The sequence below is a fragment of the Nannospalax galili genome, unplaced genomic scaffold (assembly GCF_000622305.1).
Source record: "Nannospalax galili isolate Female #2095 unplaced genomic scaffold, S.galili_v1.0 scaffold83, whole genome shotgun sequence".
NCBI classification, from domain to species: Eukaryota; Metazoa; Chordata; class Mammalia; order Rodentia; family Spalacidae; genus Nannospalax; species Nannospalax galili.
Window position 1 is genome coordinate 4,162,186 of NW_008352659.1, and position 25,252 is coordinate 4,187,437.

Genomic DNA, 25,252 nt, shown 5'->3' on the forward strand with positions numbered 1-25,252 from the left:
CTCCCTCCCTCCCTTATAGAGCCTCCCTAGTCCCAGCCTGCCTGGATGTCACTATATGGACCAGGTATCCTAGATCTCACAGAGATCTACCTGCCTCTGCCTCCTGAGGGTTGTGTTTAAAGGCATGCGCCATCATGCCCAGCATTCTTTTTTTTTTTTTTTTTTTTAATTTGAAATTGCTTTTCAAAAGTATTTTTTTAGGGTAGATGTTACATGTTCTCATCACATGTACAAAAGTATAAATACATAAAGAAGTACGTGCTAGTGGGCTTGATTTAGCTATTTCATAATGTATACATATTTCAAAACATCATGTTGTGTATCACGAATAAATAGATTTTGTAAGTTAAAAATTAAAGACTAAACATAAACATGAAACTTGAATTCTTTCAGGCTTATCTGTTCATCTCTCTGGTAGAGACATTCCTGGATTTGAATCCTGACCCTGCCACTGTAGATGGTGTGACCTTAAACAGGCCAGTTAATCTCTCCAGCTTAAGTTTTCTTACCAGTGAAACAGAGATAACAGTCAAAACTCTTTCCAAGTATTGTTTGCAGATCAAATGTGTTACTGATTATCAGATGCTTAGAACAACACCTGGCCTATAGTTTGTACTCTTGAAAATGTTAGATTTTATAACTGTTGCATTATTGTTACCCATGAGAGCATCCAAAGAGAAAGAAAATGGCCAAAGGAAGTGGGTGTAAACTTACTTGTCCCAAGTAAGAGGATGCCTCCTCTTGTCCCTTGTGTTTCAAGGCAGACCACCTTCAGTTGATTTCTTAACTCCAATGCCATGCAGGGCAAATGGTCAGCTATAATTTATTTTCTTTTCTTGAAGAGTGGATGACAACTGGCATTTAAAGAAATGGCGGAAGATCCCCTTGGATAGAAAGAGCATTGGACTTGATGTACAAGTCCTGGCTAGCCAACCAGCAACACGGGATGGCTTTGGGCAGGTCAAGACAACCTCAATTTACAGATGGGGACACCAGGTCTTCAAGATCTGGCTACGTGCTCTCTGTAACCACTCCTGGATCCCAAAGTAGTAAGATTGGTTTCCAACCAGCATCAGCCAGAAATTCAAGTCCTGTGAAGATGTAAAGGCACCTAGGAATAAATTGGTTAAGAATTGTGTTTATTTCTTTGGCCTTAAGAAATGACCCTGTTTATTCCTGGCACTCAGTTTCGTGTTAGGAGTGGTAAAGGTGTTAAGCCCACCTAGATCCAGAAGGTTGTGAGGATGTTCCAATAAATTTTAAATTTTAAATAAGTTCCTGGATCCAGAAGGTTGTGAGGTTGTTCCAATAAATTTTATAACCTCCCCAGTACAGATGCTTCAATTCTCATGATGGGATTACATCCCAATAAACCCATCAGAATTTAAAAAGTTCTTAAGCCAAAAAATGCATTTAGCCTACGGAACATCACAACTTAGCCGAGACTACCCAATGTGTTCAAACACTTAACACTAGCCTACAGTTGGGTTGAACTATTTAATACAAAGCCTGTTTTATAAATTTTTTAAAGTTGAGTGTCTCGTCTCACTTATTGACTCTTGTGCAGAAAGTGAATAACAGATTGGTCGCATGACTGTGCTCTCTCGCCATCCTAAGTTGAGGACCACCTATGCTGAAAGGGAACAGCCCCTATCCCTACACTATCCCTCTGGATACTGATCTTAAGTGATGCTTGGATCATCTTAGTTATTCTCCAAGTATCTTTGGTATGGCCGGTGTGCTTTGGGACCCTGATTGACACGTAAATCAGATTAGGGACCTTGTTGTTATAGTGGTTGCTTCCTCTGGGACTCCTTCTGCCTGCCCGTTACTTTGCTCAGTCCATTCTAGTGGTCAGCTGAGTTCTGTTCTACAGCAAGAACAGAACCCTCATTTACTACATGTGCACAGAGCAGTACATAATGGGAACGGATTCGAGCCAGCTTTGGAGTGAACTGGGCTTTGAATCCCAGGAGAGAGTTGGACAAGGAACTGCTGGACTCATAGCTCCTGTTGCTCCCCTCTCCCTCCCTGGACCCTCAACCCTCACTCACTTTGGCCAATGGGGAAAGGTGCTTTCCAAGTGACAAGGTTAATTAATGTTTGTATTTGGCTGAGGGATGCCATCCTTGTGTCCCTTTAATATATATTCAACTAGACTGTGGGGATTTCAGAATTGTGTTTAGGGCTCAGGGTTGATTGTCCATATGTCCCAAGGACTAACACTCAGTGCTGTTCTCAAAAATGAGAAATGCAAACCCAATATGTCACACCAGTGACCTTTCTCCCCCTTCCTTTGCAAGTGGAAGTTTATGAAAAGAAGCACTAAGTCCAATCACAGAATCCTATGTTTGAAATAAATGGTCTTACAACAAACATTTCCGTCTGCAAATGTCTAAACTTTTCAGAAGATTAAAGGAAATTAAGGCGGGCATGTCTCATTAATTTGGCACCGCCGTGGAGGAAATGTGGTACTCATTTCACTTGGGTGGATTATAAGACTTGTCAGTTTTTCCATTCTCTTTCTCCAGGGCATTTTTTTACTGCAAGGCCTGTCATGATGACGTCACAGACCCCAAAAGAATTAAAAAATGCGGCTGCAGACGGCGTAAGTAGTGTTTCTTTCCCTCCTCCCCTCCTGTTCTCCTTCCTTGTCCCCAAATTCCTTTTCCTTCTCTGTTTCCTAGAGAAACATTAAACACTGAACCTCTTGAATGTGTTTATGTCTCACCCAGCAGTTTAAAAGAAAGTGAAACAAATAACCGCCCTCCCTTTGTTAGATCAGAGGATGAAAAACTCACTGTAGTCAGCACCCAGGTGGGAACCTAGTACCTTCTCTAGAGGTGAATGCCTTCAGCCCGGCACAGTCAGGTATAGACAGAAAGTAGGGTGCTTATGGCTGCGGAGGAGGGAATAGTTTTGTATAGTGATTTCCAGTGGATAGGAGGTCTCCAAGTATAAAGATGACTGCACTGAGTCTGAGAGGGAAAGTGAGTCTTAGGACCCAGTCTCCGAAACAAAGGAGTGGACTGCCTTTCAATTGGGATTCTTACAGGCTCAGACTTAGGTCACCTCTAGGAAAGACCATTGCCCTCAACAGCAGTACCAGTCACCAATGTTCTGAAGGCCATCCCTGACTGGACTGGGCTCAGAAGCTTCCAGAATAGCATCTCTCAACTGTCTTTTATAATAGCTTGCCCTTGGACTCTCAGGGTGAATCAGAAACAGTGGCTTATGAGCTCCATAGACACCATGATGTAAAGTGGTCTTTGCTTTGGGAAGGCCGAGCCTTTTGCAGTAATTAGACTGCCTTGTCCAATAGGCATTTTCCTGAACCCTAGAGAAAATGAAAGTAATGATTTTCATAGGAATAGTGACTTGGGGTTTTAAAGTCTTCCCATGACTGTGTCTTTGTTCTTCACCATAACCCTAGTCACTGTCAAGAGGTATATTTAACCTCATTTTACAACAAGAAGCAGTGACCCTTCCATTTTTACTAAGAGGATGAGGTTGTTGACAGTCATATAGCCATCATTTAGAGTCAAGTCCTCTGAGGCCTTTCTTGGTGCTATGCTCTGAGCACCCTGATCTTTCTTAGAGGAGGGAAGGGTGAGCTGGGGGACCTTGGGTCAGATGAGTAGGAACACAGTTATGAATGACCACCTATCAAATACTTTTTCACAAGCAGAAACCAGACAGAAGAGCACGACTTCTGAAATCTGCCAACTGCAGCAAGAACCTTGTCACTGTACTGCTTGAGGGGAACATGTTAAACCAGTAAGATACAAAGATGGCACTGCCTGATCATAAAGAAGTCCCTTAGTCTCTTGGGAAATAGTCATGAGCAGTACTTGGTCTAGATAAGTTTCTGTAGAAATCCCCTCAGGCCACAAGAGTAGGGGTGAGCTCTTTGTAAGGAAAAATAGTGATGAGGGCCAGGAGGGAGGAGGATGTTGAGATCCATAATCTTTGCCAAGATATTTGCCAGAGAAATTCATCCCTTGGGAGCATCAGTGGAGTGACACTTATGGTTTACTAAGTGAGTAGCCATTCACATGTTTTTGAGTGTAGTGGTAAATGAGATCCCTTCCAAACCTTCCATCTAGCAAAGGGAGACAAATCCATACCATGTCAGCAAATGAATCCATTCATAGAGACCCCCATGCTAAGAAGAGAGGAAAAAAATAAAAACCATCTGAGGACGTGAGGAATTTGTAGGGAAGCCATTTCTTCAGAGCTTGGCAGGTCAGAAGAATCTTCATTAGGAGGTAACATTAAAGTTGAGGCACAGTCCAGGTAGAGAGAAGAGGAAGGGAATGGCTTCCAAAGTAGGTGGCAGTTTGTAGTGTTTGGGGGATGGGTGGAAGGCTGGTTGATGGGGGTCTATGGCATTTGGGGAGAAGGAAGTATAAGTTGAGATCGTAGAAGAAAGCCAAGATGATACCAAGAAACTGAGTGTCAGTCCTATACTAGAAAACCCTGAAAGAGTCCAGTCAAGGAAATGACATCATCTGCTCTCAGTTTAGAAGATCTGTGTGTCTGAATAGGGGACCCATCCAGGAAGGAAGCATGGGACAGGAAAGACGAGAGAATGTCCCTAACTCTTGCTCTGACACAAGAATGTTCCTCATAGGACACCATAGTGCATTATGGCAGATCCCTTTTAAAGTTCTTGACCAATAAGGATTTGACTTCCAGGGTGTATTTTCCATTTTGGTTCTAGGCAGGCAAGTAGCTGTGAAGTTTAGTTCCATCCTGTTATGAAAGGCATGTTGCTATTTAAAATAACTTCTTTCTGTTTATTTCCCTTGCAGTAGGCTAAGCTAGTGAAATACATGATCTCTCCACATGCAAAACATCGTTGCTGCAAAAGCAGTGCCTCTGCCAAGCCACTCCAGTGTGACAAGGCTGTGTGGTTAATATTTGATAACAATCGGATTTGTCCAAATGTTGTTATTCCTAATTAAAAGGCCATCACCCAGAGGGCAGGATGCAGATGTATATGGGAGGATTTGAATAGAATGAATAATTGAATATAAACCTCCTCATGTAGGTCAGGCATTGAGGAAACTGGAGAAGCTACATTTGGCTGCAGAGAAACTTTCATTGGGGTTCCCTAAGGCACCTGATGGGTATTTCTGGGAGTTCTAATTTGAAAGGGACAATTGACCCACCCAGTTATTTATGCAAACCTGCCAGTACAGGTATTAGTAATTCACCCTGAAATGATACAAGTTCAAGAGAACTAAGCTAATGACAATCTCCAACCTTTATAAACAACTTCCTCTCCTCCCCCCAACCCAGTTCCTCCCTTCCTACCCCTTCCCACCATCTCTATTCTCTTCCATTCAGTAATCTTCAACGTTTCATGCCATATTATCCAGAGAATTGCGGAGTATGGACATCCCATTTGTGCAGAGCCTGTGGTGGTATAGTTTAACTTTTGCATCTCTTTCCATCTCTTCATAGCTCCCCTTCATCCAGGAAGCAAGTCCACTTCAGACGTCTGGCCAAGGAGCAAGCTCTCAGTGTCTATCATTTATTCATTTTCTTTTTCCATGTAACAAACCTGGTCTAATGATTTACATCTTCCCTCCTAGCCTCTGAAAGGTTGCCAAGGGTAGATTCCTAAGGGACAAGTCATGTCTACATTGATGTGTTTGAAGGACTTTTCTGTCACTTCTAATCATTGACATATCTTTGATTTATTTTGTTTCCCCTTTGCTGCCTTGGAATACGGCCCCTACTCTATTTTAACTGCACACTGGTAGTGATCTATTGTGAGTAAAATGGGTTCCCAGCAGCCCAGAGTCTAGCTCCCCCTGTCTTTCTCTAGATGAGATACTTCTTTTTCTTTCTGTAGTTTCATTTTATTTTTGGTATTCATGTTGCATGTAGCAGTGACATCATGCCCCAATTCGCTCATGCCCCAACATAGTCTATAGAAGAGCCTGGGACTAGAGAGTGCCCAGAGCCTACTCTCCATGCACCCACCAACCCCCAGCCTCCAGCCAGCTTCAGACATTGTCTTATTTTTTCATCTGAAAATAAGACCTTGACAATGGCGTGTTTCTCTTGAAGGACTTTTGAGGAACACTCATTAGGCTGGGGTAATTACCACTCTAGCTTTGGATGTCGCATCCATCGGGGGTCATTGTCTTGCTTTGCCTCTGATAAATTATACTCGGTCTCCGCGCCCCCAACCCCCCGCTATGGAGCTTGAATTCCTCTCTTGAAGGAAACACATAGGCTACATATATATTCCCGAGTTGTGATATATATATGATATGCACCCGTAGTTTTATATGTAAAAATAGATATTTTTATATATAACCATAGCGATATTTCATAGAGAAAGGAGTGCATTTATCACAGTATATATACCTCGCTATACAAGAAGGTGCTTGCTGGAGATTTAATCGAATACCTCCTTTGGGACTATAAGTACCCGAGCTGCCTTCTTGGAGACAAGTATTTCCGCAATGGTAATTATTTCCTACAGTCTATGAAGTTCCCTTCCTTTAAAGTTGCTCTCTCAGTCAGTACCAAGTAGCACCTACCCAGTTCCTCTGTGAGTGTTAGGCAGACGTTCTGGAGGATCCATGTACTTCTTTCAGGAAGGAATGTTGGTTAACTCAAGGACAATGGTCTTTTTCATTATTGACCCATATAGGAATCTGAACAAGCCAGCATAAGTCTCTGGGCCTCTCTAGCTTACCCGAGGCCTAGGATGCCTTGCTTTTGACCAGATGTAGAATTGAGGTATTCTTAAGGTCTTTCCACATGTGACTTGCAGCCATGTTGCTCTCAGTGGCACTGATCACCACCCTAGAGTATTTGATTATGAACACAAGACTCTGTGGAAACTGAAGTGAGACCCAGTCTATACCTCACTGAGTTCAATGGATCTGGAATGCAAAGAAGATATTTCAGCACTTGGTCCTCTCATGTTCCTTTACAGCAGAAGAAGCAAAACGACCATCTGATTTCCATTAGTTCTCATTGTTTGGAAGGCACAGTATGCTCAGTGTAATGCCCAAACAAAGCCACCGCCTTCTTCAGTGCGACACACAGCTTTGCTGAAATCGACTCTGTGGCTCCATCCAGCAAGTGGTGTTTCTGCACCAACAATGATTTAATACTCTAGCACTGTTTCACAACTGGAGGGACGCATGATGCCAAGCAGCAAACTCTAGTGCTAGACTCCCACCATTCCCAGCATCAGTGTGATTGTTGTGAGCTAGAACTAGCTGTGTGTATGCTCCATGTTGCTGACTTTAGCTTTGTCCCGTACCTCTTCCTGATCTTGGAAAACCACATGGAAGACCTTCCTTCTTCCTCTAGAAGACAATAGGAAGAACACTGCTAGGGGAAGGCATCATTACTCATTTATAGGACTCGAAGGAATAGTCTCTGATTCCCAGGGTCACATCAAACAATCTACCGCAAACTCCAATCTCAGTGGACTTTCCTTCGGTGGAGATTTTTGTTTATAATTTGGGTTGCTGCTGAGCACATGAAGAGTAGCCTTCAGTTTCGTGCTTAGAAATAATACTTTCCTTCCTTGGACTGATGCGAAAAGTGAGATTGTGGTCTGAAAATGTCCCTTAACTGAATGGCAGATTTGTTTTTCCTCCACACCACTCCCCTAGTTTTACATTTGTTCTTTTTGAGATCGAAAGTATTTTCCCTCCAGCAGCTGGATACCCCTACCTGGACCTCTCTGTCCTGTCCAGGGCTGCTTTTCTTCCCCGTTCCAATCCACCCTGGAAATTAAGATTCTGCAATTGCAACTTGGCTGGCCATTTGGTGGCTGATGCAGGAGGCAGATGGTGCTACAGACAGAATGGGCTCCAACTCTCCCTCCCATTCCAGGCTTGGCTCAGAAGGGCTAACCAGCAGAGGACCTGAGTTTGACAGCTGACTGTCAGTTTATCCCAAGGAAAGAGCAGTAACTATGCTACATTTATAGTACGTTTCATTTCTCATGATCTGACCTTTGAAAATAAAGGGAAAGATGCCCAAATGCACGTCTGAGAAAGCTTTCCATTTTAAACATTCAAGAGTAAACAGATAGCTTTGATGATATCCATTAGGGAAATACTTCTATTTTTGTTTCTATAAATACTACTAGGAAGTCATAATGGAAATATTGGATCAATATCTACTTCATTGTGGTGAAGAAAAGCACATAAAAGCTTTCTTTTCAAATTATGAAACTGCTCAAATGTAGTTTTTTAAGAGGAAGGCGAGACCCATGATCTGATTCTTGGCAACAACATGATCTCTTGAAACCATGGCACTGGTCCAAGAACAAGAACCTTACGATGTGGGCCAAGGAGAAAACTGAGTCCCCGGAGACTTGTGTTTCTGCTTTCCCAGGGTTAAGTTGGCCTATGGGGGCAGTTCATTGAGCATAAAGTTCCAAGAGCCCTAAGACAGAATGACAAGTGGCTACAGTATTCATTCCTGCAGAGACACACTCTGGTCTCCTTGCTGTCTCAGGAAGCTGTATAAGGAAGGTCATGTGGAGACCCAATCGGCTGGTACAGCAGAGCCAATCTGTTTGCAAGTTACCACTCCTGACCACCCCAGGGTCATTTCCTAGGATCCTTCATCGGTTTGTTTCCACGCCCCTCAACATCCATGCATTGGAGCAACCGTTAAATTGAAATGGCTCTGTGTACATTTCAATTCTTAGAGGAAGCAAGACCCTCTTTCCTTTTCAAAGAAAAGACCAAACAGCAAGTCCAGGTTCACGTTCCATTAAGAAGCTGCTCTTCCACACAGATCCACTAGATGTCCTCATAGATCTACTTTGTTTTGTCTTCAAAAATCCCTGGGAAACCTTTTCTCCAAGGCTTGGAATTTGGGAAGAGAGCAATGGATTATTAAGAACGAAACTCAGCATACACCAATGGAGAGAGAGCATTTTGTGCGATCAGGAGTAGATGAGGAATTTACTTCTGTTTTAAATGAATACTGAAATGTCCCAAGTAGGTCTTTGAAATTTAGGAGTTTTAAGTGCCTTTCTGATACGTGAAATGAATGCTCTAACCCAGATAGGCTCCAGAAAAGAAAACGATCATCAAAGAATAGAAAGTAGGTACTATTGGCTCTGAGCATCTGCAATTCACTAGAGCAAAAATGAAGGACTAGGAAGTCATAGAGTTGAGGAAGAGGAAGTAACTCCCAGGTTGGGAGATCTATAATCTACTGTTCATGTAACTTTATTCTACAACCCAAGAATAGAATTTTATACAGTGTCCATATCTTCTGAAACACTGTCAGGGAGATAAATACTCTGGTTTTCATCAAAACCTTTGACCATGAGTTAAATAATGCCAGGAAGGAAATCTCTTAGCTGTACACACATCCCTCAAGGCTGAAGCATGGTCCCACCAAATTGAAGGTCGGAATCAGCCTTCCCTTTACAGAAAGTGGACCCAGAAGCACATACGTGAAGACATCTGATTGGGGGGAGGGAGAAAGGGCCATGTTCTCAACTGATGGCTTTTGTCCTAGACGTTCTCGTGATTCATGAAGGTGTGTCAATATGTGGGGTTCAATCATTTTTTACTGTTTCTGTCTTGTCTCTGAGCCTTGTGTTGATCATTCCTGGTGTGTGTGTGTGTGTGTGTGTGTGTGTGTGTGTGTGTGGTCTGTGTCTATGTCTGTTTTGCATTTGGTGTGAGTGTAAAAAAAATGACTGGGAAGGGATGACAAGTAACAGCATGTTTTCTTTCTTATGCATATGCCGCTTTGGAATGCGACTGCTTATAATTAACAGTTAATCTTCTTATAGCAAATGGGGCTCCTTACCAGTTGCAGCCTGTTACTGCATGCTAACAATGTGGAGTTTTACAACAATGCATGGTTTCCAGAACAGCCAATACTGACAGTTGCAAACAGTCCCTGAGAGCCACAGATCTGATGTTATGCTTCCTCCTTAATTCTTCTGAAGTAGAAGACTTCAATTGCCCATTGTGACGGGTTGACTTCTGAAAAAAGTTTCCAAAGTTGTTCCTATCACCCTTTCCCTTATTCTAAAAGATTGTATATATTTATATATATATATGTGTGTGTGTATATGTGCACATATATATATGTGAACTTTCTTTCCCCATAAATGTGTCACATTCTATTATTGTTCATGAACCCGAAATGGAAGTACGGAAATGAAAACCAGGGACTGTTGCTAATGAGAAACATAGCATTTCTGAGTTTGATGGGATTCTCTGCTACAGCATTTGATGTAAAAAAATACTTTCAAAACAATTTATCTACAGTGACACACAAAAAAATGCTCTTCATTGTTCTCTTCTTTGTAAATAGCAAATCAGTACTTCAAGTTAAAGAATTAAGAAAGGAAAAACAAGGGATTGGTTCTCCAAGTTGGGCACCAGATCCGGATGTATTTTAAATGAATTTACTTTCACGTCTTCTATTGAAGACTTTCTTTTCCCCCTTTCTTGACTTCAGCTGCTGCTGTTGATGGCGGGGGGGGGGTAGCTTGGGCATTCAGGCATGCCTTGTGAATTCCTCTGACTCAAATGCTATAGTGGATTTTTTTTTTAAGCTAAGCTCAAAGGAATGATATACTGTGCATCGAACAGGGCTGGGGTTGCATGTTGATCCAAATAACAGACTTAGCTAGGATGCTAAAAGAATATGTCACTAAAAATGTGAGCCAAGTGCACAGGAATGGAGATGCTGCTGAGGAGACTTCTCATTCATCTCCCCCAGTGCCTGTTCTTCACAATCATAACGTTCCCCTTGCTTGACAAATATACTGTATGGCAAGTTATAAAGGTCTTAGAACAGGACTTGACCCATTTGAGAGATTTAAACCCCTTTCCTGGTGACTGTAACATTCAAAGAGACCAAAACCAGAAGTCATATTTTAAAATAAGAGTACAACCATTCTCTGCAAAGGAAAAGGGTGTGTGTGTGTTGGGGGGGCGGTGCATGACTTCCCAAATGGAAGGTGTGGATGTAGGGTATAACACCTCTCTGGTTCAAGTTCAATGTTTTGCTATGATGCTTGGAAGAAATATGAATTCTTCTGCCACCCTATGAGAAGAGCTGGCCGGTTCATGCTAAGTGATAAGCAAACATGTTTGGCTGTTGGAACATCAAAATGAGGTACAAAAGGCTTCTCTTGTACTGAAATATAAATTGACCAGAAGGGTAAAAGTGAAGGGCATTGCAAGCAACTATGGTGACATTAGCTTTGCAGGTCGGCACTTGAGGTGGTGTCTTGGACAGTACCAAGCCTTCAAACTATGCCAGCCTTAGGAGAGCTCTCAAGGCAGCCCGCAAATGCCTGTAAGATATTTCACATGAGAAATATTTCATGTCTTGTCCTTTTAATCTATCTTGGCCAATATTTTCTGCATAAGATAAATATGATTAAACAGACTAATTGCCTTTTGAATTTGTGGTGGGTGGGGAGAGGCAGGCAGAGGTGATTTTCAGATTCATCTCAAATAGAAAATATACCCATGAGTAGCTAAATGCATTCCAATAGTCCAACATCCCATATTGCTTTCGGTGATTTCTTATTTGTGAACTTCCTTTAATGTCAAATCCTCAGCGATAGCCTTGAGTAGCGGCATTTATTATATGGACAGATTTGGATATTTGTTCTGTCAAGAGTAAATTTAAATTCCTGTAGCTATCATGTAAACTCACTCTGGGGAAGTTCAGCAAAGGCATCCTCAGATTTGATATTAACACGTAATCGTTTCACATTTAATTTGATGGAAGCTTGTCCCAAGCCCTGCCTAATGCCCAGAAATAGATGGAAATGAGAAAGCCTATGAATTAGATATGTTTGCATCCTGCAAAAACCATTTATTGTACCCAATAAGCAATTCATTTAATCGATTGGCCATGTGTCTTTTTTTTTTTTTTCTTTTTGTCCTCCTGCATTAATTGTGCCGGGGAAAATGTTGGTTACTTTTTTGCTGTCTATAATTTGCTCTTCTTTTCATCCAAGAACTAGACTGTATTTCAGCCCTGCCCTTTTCCTGTGGTCACCGCTCCACGAGGGGAGAAAAATACACAGCAGCCTTGGGGGACGATAAAGGCAATTTATATTTTCACAGCTTTTTTGATGTAAACCAAACTGTTACCAACAATCACTCTGCATTTTTTTTCTGGGTCAAGACTGTTAATGTGAACTAAGACCTGTGTTCAATCCCTCCAGTGCCCTGCCAGCCGCCTTGCTGTATGTGACCTTGCCATTAACTGCCGCTCTTCCTCTCCTCCCATCCAACCACATGGTTATAGCCAAGACGTCCATCTACAAGAGAATGAGCCGAGCATGTTGTTTTGATTGCGGACGTTCTGAGCGTGACTGCTCATGCATGTCAGGCCGTGTGCGTGGTAACGTGGACACCCCTGAGAGAACCTTCCCGCTTTCTTCTGTCTCTGTTAATGATTGCGCCACCAGTTTCCGTGCCTGTAAGTTTAACCTCGACATACGCACTTCCATGTCTGTGCCCGTCTGTGGTATTGGCCCTGTCTTGTGTTGTGCCCTGTGGTTCTGTGAGTCCATCCGGCTGGTGTTGCCTTCCCAATGTGGTCTCGTGTGTGGTGGTGTGCCGCTTATGTCTGTGTGTACGTGCTGAGGAGGGTCTCCTTTCTGATCTTGTTTTGAGCTTCTTGCAACAGTGAACAAGACTGACATATAACAACTTGCTGATAGTCTTCCTCTCTCTTGTTTAAATAAATGGAAATGGAAATGAAAGTGAGAGCATAGTAAGTACCATATTAATACAGAGATACACAAGAATATGGATCATCATATTTGAGAACTGACTATAAATTGGGTTGGGTCAAAATGAAGAAGGAAAAGGAATGGAAATAGCAAGGTTATTCTAGCATTCCAAAATGCAAAATTTAGATGCAGATGTATGTTTGTGTGTGTATATGTGTGTGTGTGTGTGTGTGTGTGTGTGTGGTAATGTATATTTTTTTCTGTGTCCTAACCTGAGTGTCATTCTCCAGTGCTAGATTTAGATTTTGGCCCCAGTTCTCAAAAAGGTTATTTTTAAATCCACCAGTCATCATAGATGATAATGATTCTAGAATTTCCTTTCAAATAGTTGACTCATTCCAAGGAGGGTCCACAAACACTTGTTAACATTTTATATTTCTTTCAACAATATGGTCTCACTTAACAAAGGTATCTTGCAGCTCTCAAGAATCTAAGTAACAGAAGATTCAAATCACGACTCTCCAAGATTTCCTTTAATCTATAGCACAGGCCTTTGTCACCCACAAGGTCAGAGATGTCAAAGAACCTGTCACAGTCCTGCGGTTGTCAGCTGGTGAGGCTGATGGACCAAATTCCTGAAATCACTCTCATCTAGGTTTTCTGCACAGATTTTGTTGTTTTGCTGACACAATCTATAGGTGGCATTACCGAATGCTCCAGTTTGAGATGCTAGGATGTACATCTTTATCCATTTGCCAAAAAGCTTCTATTCTTCTTGAGGTCTTGGATACACTTAAAGAGCACCCATGACCTTGACTTTACATTTTTGGTCTATAGCAAGTAGGAGACAATTATTCTTTCTGTGTTTCATCCTTCCCTCTTTAAAGAATCTATTGCATTTATTGATGGTTACAATGCCATTCATCCATCCTCTCTTCTCCTAATTAATCAGGAATGGTTGAATTAAAGTTTTACCAGTGGGGGGAGTTTAGTTCACACCCCAGGAAGAAAAGGAGCACTTAGTTTTGAGCATCTGCTCCTGTCAGAAAGGCACGTGCCATGCCCTTGGTGAAGGTAATCCCGGCATAGTGCACTTGTGTCATTGTGACCTTTAGGGATTTCCAGCATGAGGGAGTGAGGGAGCCCTAACTTCACTATATGCAGACTGGTAAGCCATGCCAGGGGCTGATGTTCAGTAGTCTGTTGAACTATATATTGAAAGCATTTAGAACTTTGATCTAGGACCAGAAAAATCATCCTTTCTGATTGACAATTCACTGTTCCTTTAGAAGTGCCAAAGAACAAAATCGACTTAAAGGTGATACTTTAGGGGGATTGTGTTGAGAGGGATAATGGTCTGTGCCAATGACCTTGATCTAAAATCTTAGAAAGGAAGTTCCCTTTAAAACCTTCCTTACAGATGCCACAGTATGAGTCCTTAGTCCTTTATTTTCTCTGCAATGGTTCTTTTCATTCATATGCTATGGAACCCAGATGACCCAGGTCATAGATACACCAGGAATCTGTCTGTGAGGTATAGCAAGTCATCAGGTTCAAAGATGAGCTGGAGAGGAAGACAGAGGGGCAAGCTGTGGTGGCACTGTTGGGCCACATCTCTTTAAGTGGCACTGGTAGATGTGACTGCCAACCCTTTCTTGCTTAAGGCATAACTTCTTCTGTTCTCAAGTAACCACTACACTCTAAAACCTTGGCCACAGAGTCAGTGGAAAAAAATTAAGGAGCCAGTCTGGCTCTAAGCTAGGGTACTGCGGTCATGTCTTGGCGCTGGCCAGCCATACCAATCACAACAAAATCTGTGTCCCCGTTCGAGGCTCCTGGTGTCCAGTATGTGTAATTTCCATTTTATCCAAGAGAAACCATAATTAGAGGGATTTCTTAGCTCTGCAGTTTAATCCAGGCATTGATAGAGGCCAGGAGAAGAAAACCTTGGGATGGCATTGTCCCATCCTCTCAGAAACACCTTGTTCCCAACATTGTTGTCCTTCCTGCCCCTCCTTCCCAGCCCCCACTATGAAGGATATCATGCTTGGGCCCTTAAGTGGTATTGACAGCTCAGGGGGCGACTTGCCTTCTCTGTTTCATCCTCTTCTGCCATCTTCACTTCAAACAATGGCAGATTCCGTCCAGCTCTGTGTGAGACCACTCACCTTTGACCACTAATAATAAGTTAGAGAAATCCATTCCAAGTTGAGCTCCCTCGTGAAACCACGTCAGCCCTTCTTCCCCAATTAAAAACCCCTCTCTGCTGAATCCTGCTGGCAATGTGCCACAGCGATCTGTGGGCATCCCATGCGGGTGGTGGGATGGGTGGTACCCGTTTGACAGAGTGAATTGACTCAGAGAGTGGTGGTGAGAGTGGAGTTTTCATTAAATATGAGCAGACGTGGAACGGAGAGGGTTTGACAATTAGAAATGGCAGGAGAAGGGCCCCGGAATCAAAGTGAGGTCAGATGGGCAGATCAGATTACTTCTCTTACATTCTTTAGTTGTTCTGAAGATCATTTTGAATTAGTGTCAGCAGAGCCTTGATGGGTTTTGCCCTTTGTCTTTTATGCTGGGGCTGTATTGTTTCCCAAGACACTCATTAAAGGTCATTACACTATTACAGGGCTTACTTTGGTCGCTGGTTCCCAGTTGAGCCAGTGTGCTTTGGAGACTGCCTGATTCGTTCCTGTTTTGCCTTGCCTTTCCTCTGTTCTGTTTTTTTTTTTGTTTTGTTTTCTTTTGTTTTCTTTTTTTCCTTATAAAGGAAAAGATTTCCGTTTTTCAAGGGACGTTAAATTGAAACACCAGGTCCCATTACGTGTTTTCTGAAGTGGGAAGAGAAGTCGCTGGTTCCCAGAGGAGTGATAATATATTAAAAGTGTTCACAGGGTTTTAAAGACCTGCCTTCTAACTGCTCTTGGCACACCTCTCTTTGGAGGTGTGGCCCATGCCCTAGGACCAGTCCTTTTTAAGGCCAGTGCTAGAGGCTGTTTGTCTCCTGTCACACTCATGAGATGGAAAACTAAGCTGTTGATATAAAGAAAGACTAATTTGAAAATGATTTTTAAGGGCCAAGAGTCTGAAAAGATGGCTCAGTCAGTAAAATGCCTGCTGTGTAAGCACAAGGAGCTGAGCTCTGATCCCCAGAACTCACATGAGATGTCAGGCATGACAGTTCATGCCTGGAACTCCAGCATTGGGATGGGGATGGGAGTGGCGATAGGCAAATCCCTGAAGATCATTGTCCAGCCAGCCTAGCCAAATCAATGAGTTTCCCATTCAAGGAGACATACTATCTCCTGCATGCACACACCCACACTAACAAGTATATGTAGACACACATAAATACACACAATACAACACCACATACAAAAAAAATAATAAATAAAAACAGAAACAATGAAATAAATAAAAACAGAAAGTGTCAGAAAACTAAGATGAATAGTGACCAAAACAGATGCAGGTATTGAATTACTCAGTACTAAAATCTAGAATTAGTACCCAATACTAAAATCCAGAATCAGTGGTCAGTACTAAAGTCTAGAATTAGTACCCAATACTAAAATACAGAATCAGTGGTCAGTACTAAAGTCTATAATTAGTGCCCAATATTAAAATCCAGAATCAGTGGTCAGTACTAAAGTCTAGAATGACAGCATCATTTTCTGATGATGTAAATTTTAGTTCCATGTCAAATGGTCTAGAAAGTGATGCCAGCTCTCTTAAAAGACACTGTCATGTGCCCTAACATTTTTTTGTGTGCAAAGTTCTGTTCTAGTATCAGAAAATAAACACATTAACAATAATACATGTCTCACAACATAAATAATCACAGACATCAATACAGGTGTAGGTTCTAATTAGTTCCACTCTTTGTAATATAATTTTGTGAGATAGACGTTCATTTCTCTTTGGAAGTTTATTCTTAAGATTTCAGTCTTGCCTGATATCTGATTGCTAACGACAAGGCAATAACAGTGAAGGACCATATTGATTCAGACCTGCCCAGACCTGCCTGACATGATTCTGGTGACGTGCCGTCAGTAATGCTGGTGTGAACAAATTAATCAAGTGGGAAAAGAGAAGCAGGTCTTTGGATTTGCATTTGGAACGAGTTTTAGCTCAAGTGAATGTGTGATTATTCACGCCAACCTTTCATTTACCAATGGTTTAAGCCTGCACAATTACATAGACCCTTTTGTAAACTATGGTAGTAATTTTAAATCATGCATGGCTTTTATTTCATATATAAATATATCACACAAGAGACATTCAGCTTGGATGGTTAAACTGAGAAATCCAATACCATTACATGGAAAGGAGACATACCCAAATCTGTTTAGAGTAATCTTGAATCTTGTCAGATAATAAACAAAAATCAGCTTATCTTGAGTGGCCTTTGGTTTGTATGAGCATGGAATTAGCATTGCCAATAGAACTGAAGTCATTCCAGTGAACTAATGGCATTTTGAAGAACTGAACATCAGATACTAGGGCGCCGGGATAGAAATAGCTTCAGTCTATCACAGGGCACACCTACATCAACAGTCTCCAGAGCATGTGGAAGGGAGATGAGGTTCAGTAAGCTGCATTTAAAGACTGGAAATCTGTAATCATCTCGGTCCCTAGATGGATAGTTTTAGGGGACTTCCTCAAGCATCCCAGACCTCAATGTTATTTATTTTACTACTGGGAACTGATGACTCCTCTTGTCACCACCACTGAGGAAAACAGCAAAAGCAAATCCTGAGAATACTCCACACAGCTCAAATGAATTTCAGTTTTTCATATATTTTGAATTGACATATGATGACACAAGTGCTTGGGGTTCCATGTGAATTTTCCATACGCGTGCACACTGTCATGGTGACATCAGCCTGACTAGCATGTCTGTCACCTCAAACATCATTTCTTGTGATAAAACATCCACAGTCCTCTCTTCTATCTATTCTAAAATACACTGGATATTATCAAGTGCAGTCACCCTGCTGTGCAACAGCATTGTAACTTGTTGCTTCTCTGTCCTTGAAACTTTGTGTCCAGTGACCAACCACTTCCCCCACCTCTCCAATGTATTCTCTTGAAGCTCTTATATCTGTACCTCTAGTTGCTCCCACTTATACAACTCATGCCAATACGATCTCTCGATCTCTATCTTTCTCTCATCAATATTCTTCATGCCCGTTGACCACAAACACTAACAGAGCCTTTTGATTCTCTGGCTCTTCACCCAAACTTGCTCATGCCATTTGCATTTCATTGTGAGAAACTAAGAACAGGAAGGCAGATGTGCCTGGACTACCATTTGTCCATCCTATATAACTAAAACTAATGATGTCCCCAGAAGAGCCTCATAAGGTACCCCCATTGGTCCCAGGCCAGGCCAAAGAAGCCAGTGCCTCGCTAACTTAATTTCTGGTAGGCACATTGGGCAGTGCAAAGATGCTTCCCTGTAGGCAATGGGTCACATGTATTGTCTGTTGCCTAAATCAGTTATGTCCAAGACAGAAAACCATCCTCCAGCAAAGCATCTGTTGAATTCTTTAAATTGATTATCTTAAAAACTCCAAACAAAGTCTATTTCATTCAGAATAAATTGCTGGGTTTTTTTTTTTTTTGCAGCCTAGCATCAGGTGAAGTAGTTGGTTTGCATTAGCAGGCCTCCTTGTATTTTTGTACATCCCCTCATCCCCTGAAGAAGATACTGTTCGAATCCCTTCTGGTGAATAAACTATGACAGTGCACCACATACAGATGAGAGGTAGGTAACAGTAGGCAAAACAGCCAGATTTTCAAAAGACTTTCTTTGAAACCGAATAGAGAGACAAGACATGGGAAGGTCAGAAAGAGGGAAGACGGAAGGGCCCTTTGTGTATACCCTGTCAGATGCCTCCCTTTCCGGAGGCACTGTGCTCTAATAAATGACTCTGGCCCTTTAAAGACAACCAAGGAAAGATGTTAGCATGCCACATGTACACCAAGCAGAGGTCCTTAGGCAAGGTGACATGGAAATTATGCTTATGTTTTTATTTTAGGACAGTGGCCTATTGTTAGGATACTCGCCTTGACAGGTCCTACCACCAGGTGGTGGATTCTTCCTCTTACTTCCATGGTGGAGGACAGATGTAGCCAGTTAGCACTCCACTTCCCCTCCTTCTCCTCTATCTTGGGTGACAGATGCCAGGGCCAGCCCGCTTTCCACTTGAGCTCTCTTGTCAAGGCTCTGCCTTGAGCCCAAATCCTGACCTTTACTTGATGAAATAAACTGCTGATGAACAAGCAGAGGCTTGAATTAGAGCAGGCTTGGAGCAAATGTCAAGTCCATCTCTGCCTCCCTCCTCCTACCTGTACCAGGAGCATGGATTAGACCTAGTCTGGAGTTTGCAGTGCCTTAGGCTTTATGGGTCTGGGGAGACATAACTTATTAACAAAGAGTTATTAAAATTTTATCAATTTTACAACACAATGTAAATGCCTCCTATGAATCTACATTGTATTCATTATCATTTAAAACGTTAATTAAGTCAAAGTTGCATTTAATTTCTCTCTAAATGGGCCTCTGGGAAGAGGTTTTTAGAAACATCTGCGGAGCGTGCAGCTATGGAGCAGGGAATCCCCCAGCCTGCATTCAGGATAGCCCCTTGAGTTGATTGCTATCGTGTGTCTATTGACTAATTTGTTGTGATGTGATTGGGCATTGTCTCAAATTAGCAACAGACCAATAATAGTGGAAAGCCAGCTGAGAGAGACTGTGGGCTGTAGCATGGTTCACGACATCCTGCCTTCAGATTTTACCCACACGGGGACCAGCAATCCATGTGTGGCACCTCTGGTCTCCATCATGCCTTGAAAGTGCCCCTCCTTCTGTGATGCCTGTCATTTTAGCTGGATGTTCCTTCATCTGAGATAGACCCTTGTCATCTAGCCGATTCAAGTTAAGACATTTGCCAGAGCACTTAGAGAAGTGATCTTCACATTTGGTGGCTTTAACTCCCACCTAAGCCTGGAAGAAGCACAGAGCAGTTGAATGGAAGACATTTTCAGAATGACTAAATTATAAACAGGTCATGCTCACTGATGAGGAGAGGCACAGAGGGGGACATGCTGAGATGTGCTGAAAGCTTGCCTTTCCCTTTTGAGGAAAGAGTAGTATCTTATCTGAGTATAGGGCCACAGCCCACACGGATACCTAATTATATGCTTATCCTATTGTTAGGGAACAGGCTTGCAAATAGGATGGTTCTAGGAAATGGCGAGTTGGAGTCATGTTTAAGATGAGACAGTACCATTTCTACTCCACTGTATATAAGCTACTGTGCTAGAACAGCAAGGAGGTGCACATGTGTGTTGTTCAATTTAAAATCTACATGGTCTTTGCTTGCTCCTTTACAGATGCTGCTATAATTGACAGATGCTGTTTAATCTCTATCATGAGGCCTTCAGGACTTGCAGCTTGCATTTGCAGCAACTGTAAAACAGGCATCTGCAAAGTTCCTCACTCACATAGAGTTTAAATGATTTGCCAAGGAAGCAATGATAGAACAGGGACTTGGAAAGGGACTGCTGTTGCTCCACCTTCTGTGGGAAGTCGAGGCACACAAATCCTTGTACAACTGGATAAGAGTCATGGCCATTTAGTCTCCATTAGTCTCCATGGAATGAAGAGATGAGGAAGCCAGGAGCACAATGTGGGGAATGTCAGAGTCCCTTGCAAAGAAGCTGATCATCCATGACTCTGGAGCTTAGGACTCATTCAGGAGAATGTGGAAAGAGGAGACCTGAAGGGTAAAATAGGACACAGGCCTTGGCCGAGGCCTTGTTCTTAATCTGTAATGCAATAGAAAGCAATTGAGATGTCTGCTCAGGGAAACAGACCAAGAGGGACACTATAGGTGCTTCTGTAAAGAAGAGACCAACAGTGGGGATGGAGTTGAGAGGCCCTCCCCTACCCCACACAGGAGAAGGCAAAGCCCAGGTAGGCTGGGACAGGAGGAAGCAGGACCAAGATGCTCTGAGGAACGTCTGGAAGGGAAGGCTTTGTAGATGGCCCTCAGAGTCCCCACAGCTGAAGGGCATTATCTGCATTAGCCAAATGCTAGTCCAAAAAGTTGTTGTCTCTTTAAAGAAAGCTTAATTAGTGACTCTGGAGCCATTGAATTCCATTAGTGAATTTCATGAGCCTAATTCTCCCCAGCTGACCATTGGAATTCCCTCTTGAGTTTAGTGGCATATTCTTATTGGAAGGAGGATTTACTTGTCTTTGGCAAGGACCAGATACATACCTTACTACACTGCCCCTATTTCCTTTTCCTAGCTAGGGTTTTTCCTCACACTTGCCATTCTCCCCAGCTGAATAACCCTTGTCTGTGTTAAAGGTGACAGAGGTGGGCAGTTTCAACTGTTGTGATAGTGTTGGCTCAGGCTAAGCAGCAGACAAATGGGGCCACGAGCTGGGCCACGTGACCAGCCCTAAGGGCCTGGGCTTCGGCTGTATGTGGCAGCTTCAGTTCCAGATCATGAAAATGATTTTGGAAAATCTCCACGTATGGCAGGGAGACTTTTCTCCTCCCATCTTTCTCCACGAGACAGCATGTCTCCTTACAGCTACAGAAGGGAAAATAATAAGTACTTTGTATCCCGTTCACTGAAAATCCACTGTAGCTTTCAACCACTTATCCGACTCCAATGGAAATACAAAACACATTTCCTGTGAAGTCCTGCCGCACAAAATCCTGGACGTCATGTGGCATTTCTAAGTACCATGGCACAATTTTCTTTTCCATTTTATTTATTCATGCATAAGACTTTTGTGTTCATTGTGTCTCCGGGGCCACGTCCATGACTGGCATTTGGACACACCATCCACCCCAAAGAGTCCTGAAAATGGTATAGAAAAGTACTTGAGCCTTGGATTTCCCCGCAGTGGTAGGCTGTGCTCACTAAGGACGTCAATTTCTGGAAGGGAAATGTGGCAGAACGCACTTAACCAGATAGCTATGTGCTCGCTCAGTCTCTACAGGGCTTTTCCCTAAACCAGTATGCTAAGCCAGGGCATCCCAGAGTTCCCTTCTTCTACATAGGATCTATAAAAATGGACAGAACCAAGTCTGCCATTGTTAAGTCAAAGGAAACTGAAAAGGTCTCTTTGTAAAATACCTGGATAGTTTGTTTGGGAGGGAGATTTCTACATATACCCAGAGATTCTTATTCTGGGGAGACTTTTTTTTTTTTTTTTTTTTTTTTTTTTTTTTTTTTGTGTGTGTGTGTGTGTGTGTGTGTGTGTGACCTGATGTGGGTGCTGGGAACTGGACAGGCTGGGCTAACAATTGTTGACTTTTCTTTGACTGTCTCATTTGGTCATCTGTGGGAGGAGCTTTGCTCTCATGTTCAAGAGCAACAGCATAAGGAAACTCCCTTGGAGTCTTCTATTCAACTGGAAAGCCCATGTTTTGTCCCCTTCAACAGAGCAAGGGGGGTGAGTACCCACCCCCAGGTATCTCCTGGGCATAGGAGACTATGCTCTTGAGGCCATCATCCTCAGGATTATTGACTTTTAAATGAAGTGAGACAATGTCAGCTCCAAAGCTAGAGTCACATCAGATGTGTGGATGATGACAGAGAGACAGAGAGCCTAGAGCCAGAGGTACGGGTGGTCATGGGGGCATTTGTACGCCCCAGCACATGAGCCTTTTTCTGGGGTTGCTGCTCACTCGTATTGCAGTGCTCTCCATTTAGGCCAACACCAGCTCTCTGAGCTGGAGCCTGTTGGAGCTCACTCAGTCAAGAATGGACCTAGAGGCTGCCTGCTGTTTCTCCAAGATCAGACATGTAGCATACTGACATTCCTGGCTGGGCTCTGTGTTTTGGCAAGAATATTTAAATAGGAAATGGCCTGAAGGATTCCAGTTCAATAAATATTTGATGAGCAAAAGAATGAATAAATGAAGGGATTCTCAAGTACTGAAGGACTAGGTGGACTGCCAGAAGCAGGCTCATCCTGGATCCATGAAGTTTTCCTAAAGCTTTCTAAGCTGCTTACCATAGAATAAATGCATGTAAACATAAGAGCTGGGTGCCCAAGAAACTTAAGATGTGGAAATGGAATAAAATGTAAATAGGGCATAACTTTGAAAGTTATCAACTAGTAGGTACAGTCAGCATAAACACTGGGAGAGAAGATCTAAAACTGCTACACAGAAAAAAAAATGCATAGACAAAGATCCACCCATTTTTCAGATCAAGAGAGGCAGGGATTCTCCCACATACAGACCAGTTCTAGAGAATCCAGAACTTGTGACACTTCATTTAGTTTCATCATCTCAGAGGTCCCCTCTCCTGTGAGTGAGAGAGGCAGAAAGTGATGTGTCAGGTAGAGGCATTTTGAGGAAAGGGGGCTGTTATAAAGAGGTGTGCAGAAAGCTGTGTCTCCCTGGCCAAATGGGATGGACATTTAAGGCTTCTTACAGCAATTAGGGCCACTGACTCTAGTCAAGGAAGGCAGATCTAACCCAGCATCAGCACTTAGGTGACACTTCTTCCCACCCTGAGGAGTTCAAAGACTGAGTGCCCGTGCCTATTTTCTGTAAGAGCTGTTATGGCATTCCTTCTGTATGAGACAAGAAAGGGACCATGAGTTTTCTGGACTCGGTGCCCTCTTAGCTAGTACCAACTATTCTTATCTTTGAGTGGTTCTAAGTTGCTTTCTGCATTTTGTGGAGGTTATTGGTCATTCCTTCGGTGCAGACAAGTATGTTTTCATATACGGGATGCAGCATGTCGAGTAGGGATGCTTCAAATCCCAAACCGTGAATAGGTGTTAACTGAAAAAGAAGGTATGGTGATCTGTCATGAAGAACCAGGTAGTGGAAATAAAGCCATGGAATAGTCTAGAAATACACTCAGGATGCAAAGGAGTTTGTGACCCTAGGGTCTTTAAGTATTGAGATCTGATTATCAAATTTGCAAGGAAATTTACTGATGGAAGCCCTTTGCAGAGTTTTGCTACTATGATGGGAATCAGCTGGACAGACATCCCCTGTCTTTTCCTTTCCACTGTCTGTAAAGAGGAGAACCCAAGCTATTCTCTTCACGGTCCAGTGAGCTCACTCACCTCACTGGCAACTAAAACTTGACATCCTAGGGAACCTTAGAGCAGGGTCAAGGGGACAAATAGTGCAATCTAAGTGTTTTCTTGGGACTTTGCAGTCTGCTGTAGCCCTGTTTTGATATGTTCATCAAGTGAACACTTAGCGGATACTGATTTCTGTACTAAGAGCAATGTTTTATGTGTTTGATGCTTTATACTTCTCAATAGTGTCTCATTTCATCTGGGCAGCTCCAGAACGGTCCTCATCCTTTTCTATGGTAGGCCTCTGAAGAGTTTCCAAAATGTCTCTATTCCTTATCTTCTCCATTTGTAAAACCAGGATAATAATAATGCCTATCTGAGTTACATGATGCACTTGTACATGGTGAGGATTATGATTTATTATTGCTATTATCCTTAATTAACACATGAAATAAAGAGATGGATTTGAGCAGGATCACATAGTGGATGAGTAGATGGCTAGATCAGAGGACTGCTGTCCCTCATGATACTGATGGGAATAGGAATGAATAGCCTCTTTAACTAGAGTTAATGCACTTATTTTCATATGATGGAATTTTGTCCAGCTAGCCTTATGAAAGGGTACATCACTTATGGGCAAAGAAGCCCATGGGTGGAGGCTGAGAGTTGAAAAACCTAACCTGACAGGCTGTAACATTAAAATGGAGTCAATTTACTTAGTTTCTAGACCAGAGACTCATAGTCTCAACAGAAATAAACTAACGAAAACTCCAAGAGGCAGCAAGTATCTCCATAGAAAGTTGCTTTCCATCTCGACTACCCTGAAATCATTGCACAATTCATGTGTAAAATACGAGAATTGAAAGGGAGCTTATCTCTAAGCTCCCTTTAAACTCTCAAATGCTAATTCTCTTTATTTTTCTGATTGAAACCGAACCTAAAAATTCTTTTTTTTTGAAATTTCAACCCTTGCTAGTATAAAGCTTCCAAAAATGCTGAGGTGTGCTTACTAACTTTCTTGAACACCCTCCAAGGAAAAATAGTGAAATTCTTCTGTGAGTATGGAAACTTTGTAGTGTATCTGTGCTAGTCTTTGGTTTGAATCCTCAGCTTCTAGTCAGGTGGCTGGGGACAGAGTGGTCCCAGAAGATTGCTCTTTGTGATCAGCTCATTCCAAGACATCTTTTTTCTTTCCTTAAGGGAGAAAGGACAGAGAAAATGCCCCCTCCCATCTTGTGATTATCTGAATTCCAGTGACTAGAAGCTCATCAGCAGTCACATAACCACATAAATGGCACCGAATAAATGGCGTAAAGGACACCTACTATCTCAAAGGTGTTCCCTAGTTGTGTTTCTTGTGCCTTATTTTGTTATTGCCCAGCGTCAGGAACATAATTTGTGGAAGTATGGAGGACAAACCAAAAAGACTGATGTTCAGACCAAAAGGGTTCCCT

General features: G+C 42.4%; 1 protein-coding gene across 22 annotated transcripts in view; it reads left to right on the forward strand.

Annotated features, from left to right (window-relative positions):
- Positions 1–25,252, forward strand: part of Kcnma1 (potassium calcium-activated channel subfamily M alpha 1) — a 788,086-nt gene that overhangs the window by 650,506 nt on the left and 112,328 nt on the right. For 11 of the 22 annotated variants that reach the window (XM_008849872.2, XM_008849855.2, XM_029554470.1 and 8 more), the window contains 2 exons: positions 2,532–2,608; positions 12,295–12,468. In XM_008849872.2, the coding sequence (XP_008848094.1) occupies positions 2,532–2,608; positions 12,295–12,468 (251 nt within the window). Of the gene's footprint in view, positions 1–2,531; positions 2,609–5,771; positions 5,804–12,294; positions 12,469–25,252 lie in introns of those variants that run through there. The other 11 variants (XM_008849864.2, XM_008849880.2, XM_008849865.2 and 8 more) reach the window with 2 other exon arrangements.